This window comes from Aethalodelphis obliquidens, unplaced genomic scaffold, assembly GCF_003676395.1.
Source record: "Aethalodelphis obliquidens isolate GAN/ISIS:26980383/991018 unplaced genomic scaffold, ASM367639v1 scaffold3, whole genome shotgun sequence".
NCBI classification, from domain to species: domain Eukaryota; kingdom Metazoa; phylum Chordata; class Mammalia; order Artiodactyla; family Delphinidae; genus Aethalodelphis; species Aethalodelphis obliquidens.
The window spans coordinates 37711140-37727967 of record NW_020837947.1 but is presented as its reverse complement, the minus strand read 5'-3'; the positions used below and the strand labels follow the sequence as shown (position 1 = coordinate 37727967).

Below are 16828 nucleotides of genomic sequence, written 5' to 3'. Positions count from 1 at the left end.
ACAAGTGTTTTGTTTCTGCTTTTGAATTTGGACAAATTTCCTTCAAATGTATAATTTAGGGGCAACAAATTCTCAATTATTTTTCAATGAAAAGTATTTAGCCATTGTAAAGATGGAAAGAAATCACAAGAAATATCAGATTATTTCATTTAGTCAGAGTACACAGAACCTGATGCTGATAATTCTATATAAGTCAATAGCAGGTAGGAAATGGACACCTGTTTCTAGAACAAAGAAGATGGCTGTATTGAAATTCATGGATATTATCACAAAATAAACATTAATAAAAGAACAACTATGTAATTCAAATTTTCAAATGTGAGTTTAGAATAAGGAAGAATGAAGCATGTTTCAACTCATCTGATTCCTAAGCATTGTAAAACGTTCTAGCTAAGTGGAATGTTTCACAAAATAAAATTTCTCAGTAAGCTATGTGTATTGTGGATACATAAATCAGTTGAAATTTAGCCTAAATATCCTAGACGTGATCCATTCTAAAACAAGAGCAATCAAATTAAGTTAGAACTTTATTTTACATCATATGTTAAAATAGATTTTTGATGAATTAAAGTTAAATGTGAAATATAAGCCTAATTTTTTAAACTTAGGCTTAGGAATATTAGTAATTACTGAATTAATCCTTGGATGAAGACTCAAGAGCAGAAATACCAAAAGAAAATATAAACATATCTAGCCCCATAAAAACTTAAGAACTTAAAACACATACATAGATCACACATATGCACTCACACATGTTTATTCACACAGATAGAAACCCTTACATTAACTACAAAACTAACTATATAAGAAATATATTTGTAGGGCTTCCCTGGTGGCGCAGTGGTTGAGAGTTCGCCTGCTGATACAGGGGGGACGTGGGTTCGTGCCCCGGTCTGGGAAGATCCCACATGCCGCGGAGCGGCTGGGCCCGTGAGCCATGGCCGCTGAGCCTGCGCGTCCGGAGCCTGTGCTCCGCAACGGGAGAGGCCACAACAGTGAGAGGCCCGCGTACCGCCAAAAAAAAAAAAAAAAAAAAAAAAAAAAAAAAAAAAAAAAAAAAAAAAGAAATATATTTGTAAACATAATAGATCAGTGATGTACACCCAAATGACACATACATGTATCATCAGGAGAAATGGGCAGTGAGTGTGAAGAGTTATACAAGAAATATGTATCACTAAAAATCACATTCAGATCCCTCAATCTACAAATAACAAGCAATTAAAAGATATAGTGGAAGAAAATATCTCTATTTAAATACTATGCAGCTTTTTAAAAAGAATGAGGGAAATATCTATTTACTGATATGGCAAGATCTCTAGGGTACATTGTTATAAAGACAGAACACAGGACTAAATTTTGTGTAAAAATAGGGAGAGACAATAATGTATATTGTCTTCTAAATGCATAATGAATTTCTGAAAAGATGCACATAGAGCTCATAAAAGCGGTTTACTGTGTGTGTCAGTAGATAAGGAATGGGATCAGAGTGTGTGGGCAAGGCAGGAGAAAGCTTTTTGCAAGGTACCTTTATGTGTTAAACAATGAGTGTGCATTGCTTATTCTAAACAAATAAAAACTAAAACAGTTTTAAGTCCAGTCTAATATATAATCACAGAATGCAAGTTAAGGTAATGAAGTACACTTCCTTACCTATCAAATTGGCAATTATTTTCTGAAATAATATCCTCATTGTTGGCTAAAGCAATCTCAGAATTGCCAGGGGAAAAACTGATACATTTCCAGAAAGTAAACTGGTAACAGTTTGAGAGTCTTAAGTATTTTATTTCCTTCAATCAAGAAATTGTTCTTTTCACATTCAATTCTAAGGAAAATTATCATAATACAATTTTTAAAAATTAATTCATGGTCATCTAAGTTCGGACACAAAGAAGAAACGGTCAAACGGTGACGGACCAATGAGTAAAAACCACAATAAGAATAACTCCATACCTTTCTTTTCAGGTTTTCCTTTTTCTTTGTCTTTTTCTTTCTCTTTGTGTGTAACTGGAAAGAAATAGACAATATTTTTCATTTAAATAAAAAGAATAAAAGATAAGATGATTGAATGGCAGTCTTTGATGTCAAAAACTTATCTACTGCCTTTGGAAATCTTTCTTTAACTAGCATGAGGTTTTACACAGGTTAAAATAATTATAGATATTTTAAATTTCTATTTTTATTTCATAACCAAGGACAAACTCATACCAAAACCAGGTCTGATTGCAAAGACTACCCCTCAATTTTTCCAAATCTTTAACTTCAATTTAATGAATTGGAAAAGTTTTAAAATGTATTATGCTATCTGCCAAAGAAGCCCAGCTCAGTACTGGAGGAACACCAAAACTGTGAAGACAAAAATACAGAGAGAATCTTCTGAACCTGAGGCAAAGAACACTCAATCCAGATAGTATATGTTTATCTTCTACAGGAGATTTCCATGCAAGTAGGTTTTGAAAATATACTGGAATGAAACTGGAATGACACCAAACCCTTTCAAAGAAAACAAAATTTAATTCAATATGAGCTATGATTCAATTAATTAATATAGTAGGGCTCAAATTTAAGTTATAATCTTCCCCCATAATTCAGTCATAGCTCTTATCAATGGTACCTCCAATTATCCAAACTAGAAACTTGGGACTCATCCAGGATTCATCTTTTATTTTTCATTTTTGTCCACTTGCCAAGCTTTTGCAATCCTACCTATTAAATATTCCTTTTACCCATCTTCTTCTATCCAATATTACACTCCCTACTTATCATTTATTTACATGAAAATATAGAAAGAGCACCAGCTATGTGCTAAAGACTTCGCTAGGCAAGACAGACTTCATCCCTATCATTATGATGTCAACAAGCTAATGGATGATGGATACTAAACAAATAATCCCAAAGGTAGTTAATCGCAGTTAGAATAATTGCTGTGAAGAAAATATTCAGGGTAGCATATCAATGTATAAAATGAGACCCAATCTAGTCTGTGTGCTTGGGGAAGGTCTGCTGGTAGAAATGATATTTGAGGATGTGAAAGATGAGAAGAAATTAACCTAGTAGGGGAGTAGGAAGGAGAAAGGGGAAAGAGACCACTTCAAAAGTGGGACTATGATGTCCTTCTTGGGCATATTATTATTATAAATGTTATTACACTAATATCCTGAATAGTGTCTTGAACACTTATATTTTGAGTTTTCTGAGTCTCAGAGTAGCCTTTCTAACATGAAAATCTGATCATACCATTGGTCTGATACAAGTGTTAGTATCTCCCTCATTGCTTAGCATGGTAATCTGTCACATGGTAGGTGCTATATCAAATATAAAAATATTTCATTGTTTTACTGATCTGACATTTGCTTATCAATCCAATCTTACCTACCAGGAATTTCCCCTTGAACTTTACATTCCAGTTATAACAAAATGTTTGGGATTCCATAAACATGCCACATGCCCTCCTAATGCCTTTGCATCTCTGTCTGCTTGTGCCTTCACTTAGATTTCCCACACCCACATTTCCTCTGTTCCATGTACCCTTTCAGTCCTGGCTCAAATGTCTCTTCCTCTGCAGAGGGTTGGTTGATCTCTACTTATTCCATATGCCAACTGCACCATGTGCATAATTCTATCTTATCCATTAAGTAATAATACAGCAATTGTTCATAAATCTGACTCCCAAGAAGGTGAACTCTCTTTAGGGGCTATGCCATATTGTTTTATTTTTGTATCCTGGCTCATCACATGGTGTCTGACTCACCGTGGACTCTTAATAGATATTCTTGAACAAGGGAAATTCTAAAATATTATAAGAAGAGCTATTTTCATCTTCTAGTACAATTCTATTTACTGATGATTTGTATGGATATAATACGCACTGCTTGCTTCCAATCATTTAAATATTTTACAATTTGTTAAAATTTCTTTAAACCCAGTGAGAAACAGAAGAGAAAAAAAAATCGTAGATCATCTAGACATTATTTTTCCTTTCCGCATTCAATGGTTCTTCTGGGTTTTCTAAGTTTCTAAGTTCAATATAAAAATCTCACAAAATAAGAGCAGGACATCAGCACTCACACATGGCCACAGATAGCTTACTTCGGTTCCTTTGGATCACTATTAATTAAGCTGAAAAGCAAAAGAAAATCTTGGCAAAAACAAAGCCTCTTTTAAAGTTTCTCTAGGGGAAAGGAAGTTTGCATGAGATAAGCTGTGCTTTCGAAAAGCTGATTGGCAAGACCCCCAGGAGAAAACCTAATCTGTGTTTCTGCCTCTGTGAAGGACCAGACCTCAGCCACCTCCAACAGCTGGTTGTCCATTCCACTAAAGGATTTTCCGATTGACGTGTGCATGGGTATAAATGGGAGAATTAATACAAAATCAGAAGAGTAAGGGGTCTGAATTCAGGCTCAAATTAGCATATTAATGCCTTATTCCTGTTACCCTGGGGAAAAATCCAGTTCCTCGCAGTCGAAGTTTTGATTTACAGACACAGTGCTGTATGCTGGAATTTCATTATCCTCCTCAGAAATGGTACCATAATACTGCTTAGTGAAGCAGCTGGAACCACATGCTCTAGGGAGCTGTTCAACATGGCAGGGAGCCACTGAAGCTTCTTGGATGGAAACTTCAAACTTTGGCAAGACTGAGCTCAAACACTAAGCTTTGAAATTGCTTTTATCAAAATAGTGCCACCATCAATAACTGCCTTAATAATCCCTCTAAAACAAAAATAATTTGCTGCAACAATTACATTTGCTCATGCATCTTTTTGCTTAGAACTCACAGAAGTTTTCATATGAAAGAAGAAAAAAGTACCTTCCTCGTCACCAGCTCTGTTTGGTAAGTTACATCTTAGCTAGGATAGTTTTAGCTCAGGACAAAATAAGCTTGTTGCACCTGCTAGAGCTTACTTTGTTTGTCATCCTTATTTACAAAAAACAAAATTCCCTTCGGCATGCTGATAATTAAAAACAAATGGAATACACAAGTTGGAATAGCCCTGATGTTTGCCATCTGAGTTGGCATGGCCCTGCTGTTCCCGCACTTGCCCAGACTCTGACCTTTCCCTGGCCAGAACACTCAGCTCAGCTCAACTCTGAAGCACGTCTCTCACCCTCCCCATATGTTCTCTCTCCAGTACTCTGCCAGCTGTGCTCTGTGCTTTCACAGCTCTTGGCCCTGGCAACCCCCCAGGCGGGCTCTGTGTCCTTTTCTGAAGTGTATCAGAGCTCAGAGTGCGCCTGACCCTGGGTTCCTAACGGGCAAAACACGCTCAAGGGGCCAAGTAGCAGGCATTAGGGGCCAGGTTGTCAGAATCCTTTGCAGATCTCTCTGCTCTGAGTTCAAAACTCAAAAGTGTTGGCATCAAAAGTTTTAAAGTACTGATTTGTATAGGCTACTCTATTCTTCAATTGACGGTTAGCAAGAAAATTTAATTAAGTGAAACTCTGGAACCTCGTATTTGACTTCAGAGCTATTGGACTGGACTAAGCTTGAGTGTATGAAGCAAAAGGAATTGGATAGATAAGCACGTAACAACTACACCTTTGCATTAGAAAACACTTTGGGGAGCACAGCTACCTGTAATAGATTTTGCTGATTTTTCCTTTAATTAATTTCTCTGTTTCTCAGATTTCTGGCACTGCTGTTGAGAGAGGTATTAGCCCTGAAGTGGTCTATAAATTTTAAATAGGTCAACATTTTAAACAGTTTCATAAAATTCATATACACACGTTTCAATTCATCATTTTTTATGAAAGAGCAAGATACATATTCATTTTAAACCATTTAAAATAATTATCCTTTAGCCACCACTAAACAAAAATGCCAGATGTACTCTTGGTTAGTGTATATCTCTGTTTCTTTTTTCTTTTTTTGTCGAATTTCCATTCTGTGCTAAGACAAAATGATCTACACACTTTATATGATAATGATGAACTCAGTAGAAAAGCATTCTTGAGTAGAGAAAATTCTCAAAGATTGTATTATTCATTCTTCTTAAAGGAAGAATTTATCATTTTTACTTTAATATAAGTACACAATTTTAGAGCTGATAGGAACCTAAGAGATCTATTAGCCTGAAGTTCTTTGTCCATTGATAAGAAAATACAGCCGCATAAGTGTCCATGGCAGAGTAGAAGAACAATTCAGTTATTATGTTGCTAAACTAGTACTCTCCCCACAAGATTATGCTGCCTTGTCCATCCCACATCCTGGGCAGACTTGTTCTTATGAGCCGAAGTGTACTGACTAGATTCTCCAAGCATGTTATCTACAATCTAACCTACAATAATGCACACACTTCTTTTTCATAATAAAATTACATTTGTTTATGTATTAAAGTGAAGATTAGGCAAATTACCTAAAGTTACAAAGCTCATCTGATACATATGCTTTCAATCACAAAATAGATTTTTTTAATTCTAAAGGATTAGTTTTACTTTCAAGTCTGATGTAATTGTATGGGTAATTGCCCCTTCACCTGGGGCTACATGGCCATAGTCAGAACCATAATGATTTCCTCATAAGCAAACAATGGCTATGCAGAAGGAGATACATAGCTTTGTATCGGGCCTTCCGTTCTCATTTTACAGGTTTATCATTCACAGCAGCCAAAGAAGAAAATAAAATATATTTTGTACTTTAAGGAGAAAATTAAGTACAGCTGAGAGAAGGCAAAAGTAAATTTATACAACACAGGCTAACTAAATTAACCTGTGGGCTCTGAGAGCATTTTCACAAAGGGCTCCAGGATATTTAGATACATTTTAACGTCCTGCCCTCTTTGGCTTTTGAGCCTCATCTTCAGCCCTATGCCTTTGCCAGCCTATGATTCCGGTCCTTTAATTGTCCCTCAGAAAGGATCCTAAACCAGTCAATCAGGATGAGTGTTCTCTATTAACCCTTTTGAAAAATGTTGCCCTGACTTTGTGCATGTGATACTGTTATGGGTTTAATTACGTTAGCGAGAAAAGATATGCCGACGTCCTAACCTCCTGTACCTCAGAATGTGATCTTATTTGGAAATAGGGTCTTTACAAGAGGTAATCACGTTAAAATCAGGTCAGTAGGGTGGCTCCTAATCCAATATGACTGGTGTCCTTATGAAAAGGGGAAATTTGGACACAGAGACAAATATGCACAGCAAGAAGGGACAGAGATGCAGGGAGAACACCATTTGAAGGGAAAGGCAGAGACTGGAGTGATTCATCTACAAGCCAGTGAATGCCAGCAAACGCCCCTGAAGCTGGGAAAAGCCGCAGATTCTCCCTCACAGCCCTCTGCAGGAACTAACCCTGCTAAAACCTTGACTTTGGACTTCTAGCCTCTCTAACTGTGAGACAATACATTTCCGTTATTTTAAGCCTCCCAGTTTTTGGTACTTTGTTACAACAGCCCTAGGAAATGAACACTAACACTAGTCACTGGGCTTCTCTTGTGCTCCTTTAACCAAGTACCCACCTGGTTCCTTGAGGACTGACCCCTGACCTAGCCATCTGAGTTGGCATCTTAGTTCCCAGTATGGTGTTTGGAACAAAGTAAGTGCAATAAAGAAATTAATGTGTATTATTGCCTAACAGCTATAGCAAGTTTTTCTATTTACACCATCTGTCTGCCAAGACACTCCCCCATTCCCACCAACTGGCCCACTCAGATGTTAACTACATGCCATTCATCAGCACACACTCTGCTGTGTAAATTTCCTCACTGTGCCTGAGGGGTCAGCTCCTCAGCGAAACACCTGATAACCTAGGTGGATGTAGCAGACACCTATTGCTCTGAATGCCTAAAAGGCCCTACTTTTGGCTAGGAGCCATCCTAGAGAGACAAAATTCTCTCATCTAGTTATATGTTTATCACCAGGTTCTAGTCTTTTCTGGTTTACTCTGTTCTATGAGTATACTGACATGTTTAATAGTTAAATAGAAGCCTAAACGGTGTCCGAAGCCAACAATAAAATTTGCAATTGAAAAAGAAACAAGACAATATGCAATAAAAGAGTAACCACATGGAGGGAAAAAGCAGAGGAAAGTAAAAAAATAAATTACTATTTTTCTCTGGAGAACTGAGTTTTGCTTGTATCTTTCTTTTTCTGCACTTTCCAAATTGTCCAAATTAATCTGTGTTACTTTAACCTATACTATTATACATTTATTGTGGGTGTTTATGATTACATGTTACAGATAGTTTTTGTTTTAATATGGAGCTCACTGCCAAATTCTTCAATTGCCTCTGACCAAATAAATTTGCCATCACAATGGCCCAATTAAAGCCACATAATTGTATACACTTGAAAATAAACACAGATTGTCAAAGGAAGAGCTCTCCATAGAAATCAAGTAAATATTAACAAAATAGAGAAAATGAATGCTTTATTAATTCATTCATTAATTATTTCAACATGCATTGAATGTGTTTCATCTGTTTGGCACTTTGCTAGATATTAGAATGATTTTTAATTTAATATAAGGACACAAATTCAGAGCTGATAGAAAGCTGAGAGACCACTGAGCCTGAATCTCTTTGTTCACGAATAAGGAAACACACAATTGTAAATGTCAACAGCAACCTAGAACATATAAAAAGACAAACACAGTTCCTGCCCTCAGTGAGCTAGATCAATATACTCACAATTAAAATTTGGTGTCAAAATGCTTTAAAGGCTGAAAGCAAGGATGTAACTGTAGCAAGGAGGGAGTACCTGAATGCCCACAGAGTGAGGGACAGCAAAGGAGGCCTACTGAAGGAACAGATGTTCCATCTGAGAATCAAAGAAATGAGCAGAAGTCTGCCAAGTGGCCGATGGTCAGAGAGAACAGGTATATAAAAGCACAGAGTTATGAGACAGCAGCAGTGCTGGCTTAGGAACTGCCCAAAAGTTCAGCCTGCCTATGGCATGGGAGGTGTTGGTGGGATGTGGAGTGAGGTGGTGAGGGGAGCAGGGGGAGAGCTGGGAATGCAGGGGGTGGATGAGCTTGCAGAGTAGGGAAGGTAAGTGGCAAAGTGGACAAAGCTGACCACTGGCTATCTATCAGTGATCATATGATGAGGGCCTTTTATGTCATGACAGTGTGGCTTTTATCTCTAAAGCACTGTGACGACAACAAATGGATTTAAGCCCGTGAGCGTGATTAGCATGGCTTTCAGGGGTTAATGCAGGGAAATCAGTTAAGAAGTAACTGTCATAACCTAATTGGGAGATGACTGTAGAGGGGATAGTAATGGGAGAGGAGAGGTGAGAATAGACTAAATTATAATTAAGAGAGAGGATGACAAAGGGCCATGCAGGATTGGACTTTGGTATTGAAAGAGACCAACAAGTCTATGGCAGGGATTGGAACTCAAATGCCTTCAGAGATAAAGCAGATAAATAAATGTCTACTCCAGTAGTGATGAGAGTGGAGGAGATTGGTGCAGGTCCCACCTAAAGACATCCAGGTATAAGTTATGTTAACATACTGGTTGGCCAAAGAGAACCTCTGTGGGATATACTTGAACTCCAGGCTAGGTGCTTAATTGAGAATATTAATGAGATGGCTACTCATCTGAAGAGGTTGACTTGAATTCTAGCCTTACCTCCCAAACATTAATGGAACCAGGATGGAGTCTGCACATGAATATATATATATATTTTTAAACCTATCCAGATGATTCTAAAGTCCAGTCAGGATTGAGTACCACTACTGGCCAAAATGACTCCTAGCTTTTTAGCTTGAATAACTTGGGTGAATCGTGATGTTAATTTTCAGGACAAAGAATACGGAAGGATGAAGACATTTTGTGCGATAGAAGTTAATACATCAGCTTCTGTATAATAGATCTCTTTATACTCTGATATTTGCTGGCTTCTCTATAATCATTTCGGGCTACTATTTATTACCTTGGATATAGTGTATCTTTTCTTGTAAGAGTTCAAAATGCTTTGATAACAACTTAAATTCCTAACTATCCATCATATATAACCATAACTGACAGAATGTGGCATAGAGAAAACATGTATTTATCTAGACATAGGAACAGCTATAAAACCACATTTATTTTCACTGAACTACTTGGGAATAGAAAGCAGGCATTATTCTATTCTACCTGTATGAGGAAACTAAGCAGTAAAATGAAATTTTTGTTCATATTCACACAAAAAATTGTGGAAAAAAGTATCTCTGAAGCCCATTTCACTGTTGAACAGCTGAAGCTCCATTTTCTCTTTCTTGAGAAACATTCACTTTCCCAAACTATATTTGATCTATTCAGGAAATATATTCAGGTACCAATCTCTAGCCCAGCCTTTGAGGAATTTATTTTAAACTTTAGCCAAATGCACTGTTTTAATTATGCAAGACTCACTAGTTTAAAAAACCCTTTCTACAGCCCACTGCTCAGTCTTTTAACAGCAGGATTCTAATAGAGCCAAGTCCAAAACGCAAATGGTACCATCTGCATCACAACATCCACTCCAGGAGCATTGCTATTAAATTAGTAGTACAGTCTGCAAGATAAAACAGCAGACTCCCCAATCATGTGGAACCAATTGAATTTCTGTTTAACCTCCAGCAGATAGAAACACATAACCAGTTCAGTGATGGCTAGTTTAGTCAATCCGTACCCAAGAGCTGTGTCCAATTTCCCTGACCAAAGGAATTAAGAACGAAAAAAAAGGGAAAAGGAACAGAAATAAGACATTAGTTCCCTGAGTACAAATATAAATAGGTTTCAGTTGAGTAAACTTCATTGTCCCTGGTTGTATAAGGATTGGCTGACCAATCTGGAACTAATTCAAATATTAGGATTAAAGACATAATATCTGCAGAATGATTTGAGCTCTTCACAAAAAGGAAGTTCATGAAGTATATTAAAAAAGAAAACATGGTATTTTAATGTAGATTCACATATTGGTATAATTTCAGGTTAATTAGAACTTCTATTATTTGAAACTATTACTGGCAACTTTGAGGTTTGTGCAGGTAATTTTGTACTAGTCAGTTTTTGACATAATAAATATTAGACAACATTCAATTTTTATCCTAGGAAAGTTCTTTCATTTTCAGCTCTATCACACAAATACAGCAATAATGAGATTTTAATATTTGTCTTAACTCACCCAGTATCATGTGAGACTGACCATTGGGGAAACTTGGGCATATTTAGAAACATGTCCTATCGAATGTTTGTGCTTCCTGTGAGTTTTCTTTTTAAGTTTTATGACTACATGGGTCACTCTTAGAAAAGTGATGCTTGTAAGATGAGCAAGACACTGCTGGCCATTAGTAATATCCCTCTAATGCAAGATTTCAGTTACTAGATTTAGTTGAGTTGAAAAGGATATTAATCATCATGTTGTCACTGTCCATCTACCCCTTGAGGCTGAGTAAGCAAACTCTGGGGCCATAGCAGTCTTCAGCGAGATAGTATAATGACTGCATTTCTATGACAAAGATTTTAAAGGTATAGCATGGCATAAAAAAATTCCAGTTAAAAAAATTGAACTCTGATCTATTATATTAACTGATTAAAGAAGGAAAAATGTTTGCTAATAAGTCAAAAAATATGTTTGTGGTACTATCTCAGTAAGCAAAAGCCAACTGTATCAATAAATAACTGAAAGATTGTAACACATTTTGAAGTTATTTTGATTCCAGTAATTAAATATTATATATTTATACCTGCGGTTTACTTAGAAGTAAACTTACTTAAACACTATCAACAATTAAAGCAAAAGAGCACTAAATATGAAAACTTTCCATTTTCTCATGTAAATATACAAAATATATATCCTGAATAAAAATAAGAATAAACACAAAATTTAACACTTACCTTTAGTTTGTATTTTCCTTTCAGTTTTCTCCTGCTTCTCAGTCTTTTCTTTGTGTATTTCTAGGAAAAAATAGGATATACTTTTAAAAACTCTTTTTGAAAATGTGCAAAATATAAATCATAGCTATGACCTAACCATTATAATTCCAGCATGAAGTCTAAATTATTTTAGCCAACAAATTTAAAGGTATCTAAAAGGAAAGAGTCATTGTAACATATTGCCACATAAATCCCTCATTTATTGAAACAAGGAAAAAATTGGAGTTACCTAAAATTTAGTTATTGAAAAAGCTTAAAAACTTAAATCAATAAATGTTGCCACTGTTTTCAGTGCTGAATCTGATCACAAATTATAATTATGTTCTATTTCAATTACTCTCAATGCATATTAAGACTCCTTAGTAAAAAATATCATTTAGCTTTAGGAAGATTTAGTTTTTACATATTAAATTAAGAATTTGTGAAATGAACTGTAACAACTATCTAATAGGAAATATATCTCAGAAGTATTGACTCTAAGCTATGTTTATAATCAAAATTTGGCATTGCATTTAACCAATAATTACTGCATGAAGATATGACACATTTCATAGAATGTTAGTTGTTACATTTTTTCTAAATATCAGGTTTTAACAAATATATTCAATCTGCTGCTAGTTTCAGTAAACATACATTGCCAAGGCTTAGAAAATAAAGTTAATTCTGAAGTTGCAGTTAATTTGGATAGAAGTAAATTTGAGATTAGAGTTTACAAATATGATTACTACCTCTGAAAAGTGACTTAATCTTAAATACCATGGTTTTTCTTAGAAAAATGCTAATGAGTTTTACTTATTTATTTATCACAACTTTATTCCACAGATGGTCTGAGATGGTGCTAATTACTGTATATATTCTAAATTCTCCATTTGTAGATTTGAATTTGCATTTTTATAATTTTTCTAGAAGTCTAAAATCAAGACCAACTATAGGAAAATCCTAAATATCTTCAGAAAAGACAGTTACTGACTTTCATTCACCAGTTAAAGAGATAATCACCACTGTGAAGATTTCCTCCCCTCATTTTCCCCATTAATCAGTCATACTATTTATAAGGCCACTCCTCTACCCTTATCTCATCCTTGACCTTGAAAATGGCAATAGAGATACAAAAGAGTTAAGATATTCAATTACATTTGTGAAAAAAAGGCTTCAAGGTACTAGGAAAGATATCCCAAGGGCTTAGAAACATCCAGCTTCCAGCTTCTCTCCTTCTCCTCATTATTATTATTAGTAATCGCCTCCCTATGTCTCCAAATCCTACTCCAAAGCATGGTTCTTCATCTTAGCATTATTGACTTTTTAGATTGGGTAAATTGTTATTTGGAGGTGGAGTGGGGCTACTCTGTGCACTGTAGAGTATTTAGCAGCATCCCTACTTACTAGATGCTTCTAGCCCCCATCCCCATCCCCAGTCATGACTATAAAAAATGTCTTTAGATATTGTGAAATGACTCCTGTTGGGAACTTGTATCTTTAGAGCAACAGTCCAATCACTCTTTGTCACTGTCTAGACCTACATTTTCCAATGCAGTGTCCATTAGACATGTGTACATATTAAAGACACGATATGTGGTTAGTCCAAATTGAGATGTGCTATAAGTGTAAGTACATAATGAATTATGATGACTTAATATTAAAAAGAATGTAAAATACCTCATTAATAATTTTTATATTAATTACATATAGAATGATATTATTTTGGACATATTGAGTGTGATGGTTTTATTTATATGTCAACTTGGCTAGGCTACTATCCCAAATCATTCAAATGAACACTAATCTAGAAGTTGCTGTGAAGGTATTTTGCATATGTAATTAAAATGCCTAGTTCATTAGCTTTAAATAAGGTGGTTCTGGATCATCTGGGTGGGCTTGTCTGATTCCACTGGAAGGTCTCAAAAACAAGTTTGAGGTTTCCTGGGAGAGGGAAGAAATTCTTTGGGTGGATGACAGCATTGGTCCATGCCCGTGGGCTCCAGCTCACCCATGATCTTCACTTCTTGACTGCTTGTCCTATGGGTTCTCATTGGCTCAGCCAGTCCCCACAACCACACAGGCCAATTCCTTGTAATAAATGTCTTAATATACCTGTATAATTTCCTACTTTTGCTTCTTTGGTTAAGCCCTGACTGATATTTGGGGTTAAATAATACATGTTATTAAAATTAATTTTGTATTTTTCTTTTTACATTTTTTTAATGTGGCTACTCAAAAAATTTTAAATACATATGTGGCTCACATTATACTAGTTATAGACAGTATTTGTCTGGTCCTAGGGGTGGGCAAATGACATTTTCAGGTCATCTACAGGGTTAAATCTTCTACAAGTTAATTTAAAAAAACCCTCAGAATTCTCCCCTGCCAATACCATTCTGCTTCCTCCCTCCTATTTAAACAAACAGAAGCTATGGAGAAGATTGGGGCCTTGTATAACTCAGCCTGATAAAGTAAGTAAAATGCCAAAGATTTAGAGTAGTCTTTGCATGTGCTAAGGGAATCATCCTTAAGAAATAATTTCTTACTCCGGTTAGGGATTAACTTGAATATAGAAATGGGATGAAATTTTCTAAATTAAAAATTTATATGAAATGTTACATCTATTGTGATTGAAAAAGGCCTTAAATCTGTCATTGAGAATAATATTTTTCCTTTAGAGGTGTGTGTGTGTGTGTGTGTGTGTGTGTGTGTGTGTGTGTGTGTGTGTGTATGTGTGTGTGTGTTTATATTCCACAGATATCCACTGGGTACTCAGAGGAATAAAAGAGAGATTCTAGAACTCATACAGGAAGATCAGACACGAGTTAGAATCTTCTGAAGGATTAGGTTCAAAAGGCCATTCTGCCTGGGTAATCCTGTCAGAGCCTCCTAGCCTAACTTAACTGGGGAAATACACTGTTTAGACAAGGTGGTGGTTTATGGAATTAGACAATCCATGTTGGTTCATGATGGGGTTTCCTGCGAGGTAGGTGAAAGCTTGCACATCAGAGAACAGAAAAAAATAACAGTAGTAGAAGAAACCTGGGTTCCCCTTAGCCTTAGCTCTTATGCACCCAGCAGCAGCCAACCAAAAGGGAATGAGCTCTAGATTATGACCAGAATTGTAATGAGCAGGGATCCATCCTGGAGGGGAAAAACATAAAGTGAAAGAAGACAAATCTCAAAAAGATTGGGATGCAGATCACCACTCAGGAAAAGGCAGGAGGGAAACATATTCCCTCCACTTTTCCCCAAATACACGAAAGGGAGGTAACCTTAAAGTGGGAGGTAAGTCCAGGAAGGTTGGTTACACTTCATAATAAGTTTCACTTAAGCAAAAATAAAAATAGACGAAAGTAAAGGAGAATTAGACTTTAAAAAATGATGATAATTTTTATGTTCATTGGTGACGTTGGCCTGTAATTTTCTTTTTTGTGGTATCTTTGTCTGGTTTTGGTATCAGGGTGATGATGGCCTCACAGAATGAGTTTGGAAGTATTCCTTCCTCTGCAATTTTTTGGAATAGTTTCAACAGGGAAGGTGTTAACTCTTCTCAAAATGTTTGATAGAATTCGCCTGTGAAGCCATCTGGTCCTGGGCTTTTTTTTGTTGGGAGTTTTAAAATCACAGATTCAATTTCAGTACTTGTAATTGGTCTGTTCATATTTTCTATTTCTTCCTGGTTCAGTCTTGGGAGATTGCACCATTCTAAGAATTTGTCCATTTCTTCTAGGTTGTCCATTTTATTGGCATAGAGTTGTTTATAGTAGTGTCTTATGGTCCTCTGTATTTCTGTGGTGTCGGTCGTAACTTCTCCTTTCTCATTTCTGACTTTACTGATTTGGGCCCTATCCCTTTTTTTCTTGATGAGTTTGGCTAAAGGTTTATCAATTTTGTCTTTTCAAAGAACCAGTTTTTCTATTGTTTTCCTCATCTCAATTTATTTCTGCTCTGATATTTATGATTTCTTTCCTACTACTAACTTTAGGTTTTGTTTGTTCTTCTTTCTCTAGTTGTTTCAGGTGTAAGGTTAGGTTGTTTATTAGAGATTTTTCTTGTGGGATTAACAATATACACACTACTATATATAAAATAGATAACCAACAAGGACCTACTACTGTATAGCATGGGGAACTATACTCAACAGTTTATAAAACCTGTAAGGAAAAAGAATCTGAAAAAGAACATGTATATATATATATATATATATATATAAAACTGAATCACTGCTGTATACCTGAAACTAACACAACATTGTAAATCAATTATACTTCAATAAAAATAAATAAAAAATGATGACAATATATTTCAGAGTGTTTATTTTTTTGTTATAACAGAATTCTTTAATAAGTTTTATAAAAATGAATATTTAAGAATAATTTTTTCACCTTGAGTTGTTTTCCTTTTCCACTCCCAATGAAAATACAAAATTATCAGCACCCACACACATATACACCCAAAACTACAGTGACATTCTCTACACAGAACTATATTATAGTTTAAATTGCTGAAAAATCAAGACAGTTTTAAGAAGTGGTTGCAGGGATGGGTTTTTCTTCCAAAAACAGCTGATATATAGGGAAGCAATTTACATAAAGTTCTGGTCAATGGTTGTCAAAAGTTTCTTAAAGGTTGCATTTCAACTAAAAGAGGATCCAAATTAGGGTTCTCCCTACCCTCACCTTCCTTTGCTAACACCCTTTCAAGGAGTATTTTCTTCCTGCTCCTAAGAGAAAATAAATTTGAACTTTTAAAATATTCTGAAGTTTTCGCGCACAGTTGGAATTTGGGGCAAATGTGTCCAGACCAGCCAGCGTTTTCTATAGACATCAACAAAAGCAGGCACTGGGGATTCTGTGCTTTGGGTACAAACCACGGTACAAGGATCCTGGCAGGAAACACGTGCTGAGATTCCTCTACTCTTTCAGAATTTTGGGGGCTGGGGCTTTTGTACCTCGAAAGTTCCCCCAGGGTCCTGCTCAATTTCACAGTCTCAAGAATAGTC

General features: G+C 35.9%; 1 protein-coding gene across 1 annotated transcript in view; it reads right to left on the bottom strand.

The window, feature by feature from the left end:
- LOC113605895 (triadin-like) overlaps window positions 1–16828 on the bottom strand; it is a 118153-nt gene that overhangs the window by 10105 nt on the left and 91220 nt on the right. The window contains exons 5-6 of the mRNA XM_027079594.1: window positions 11806–11865; window positions 1954–2007 (exon numbers count right to left, since the gene is read on the bottom strand). Coding sequence (XP_026935395.1) covers window positions 1954–2007; window positions 11806–11865 — 114 coding nt within the window. The remainder of the gene's footprint in view (window positions 1–1953; window positions 2008–11805; window positions 11866–16828) is intronic.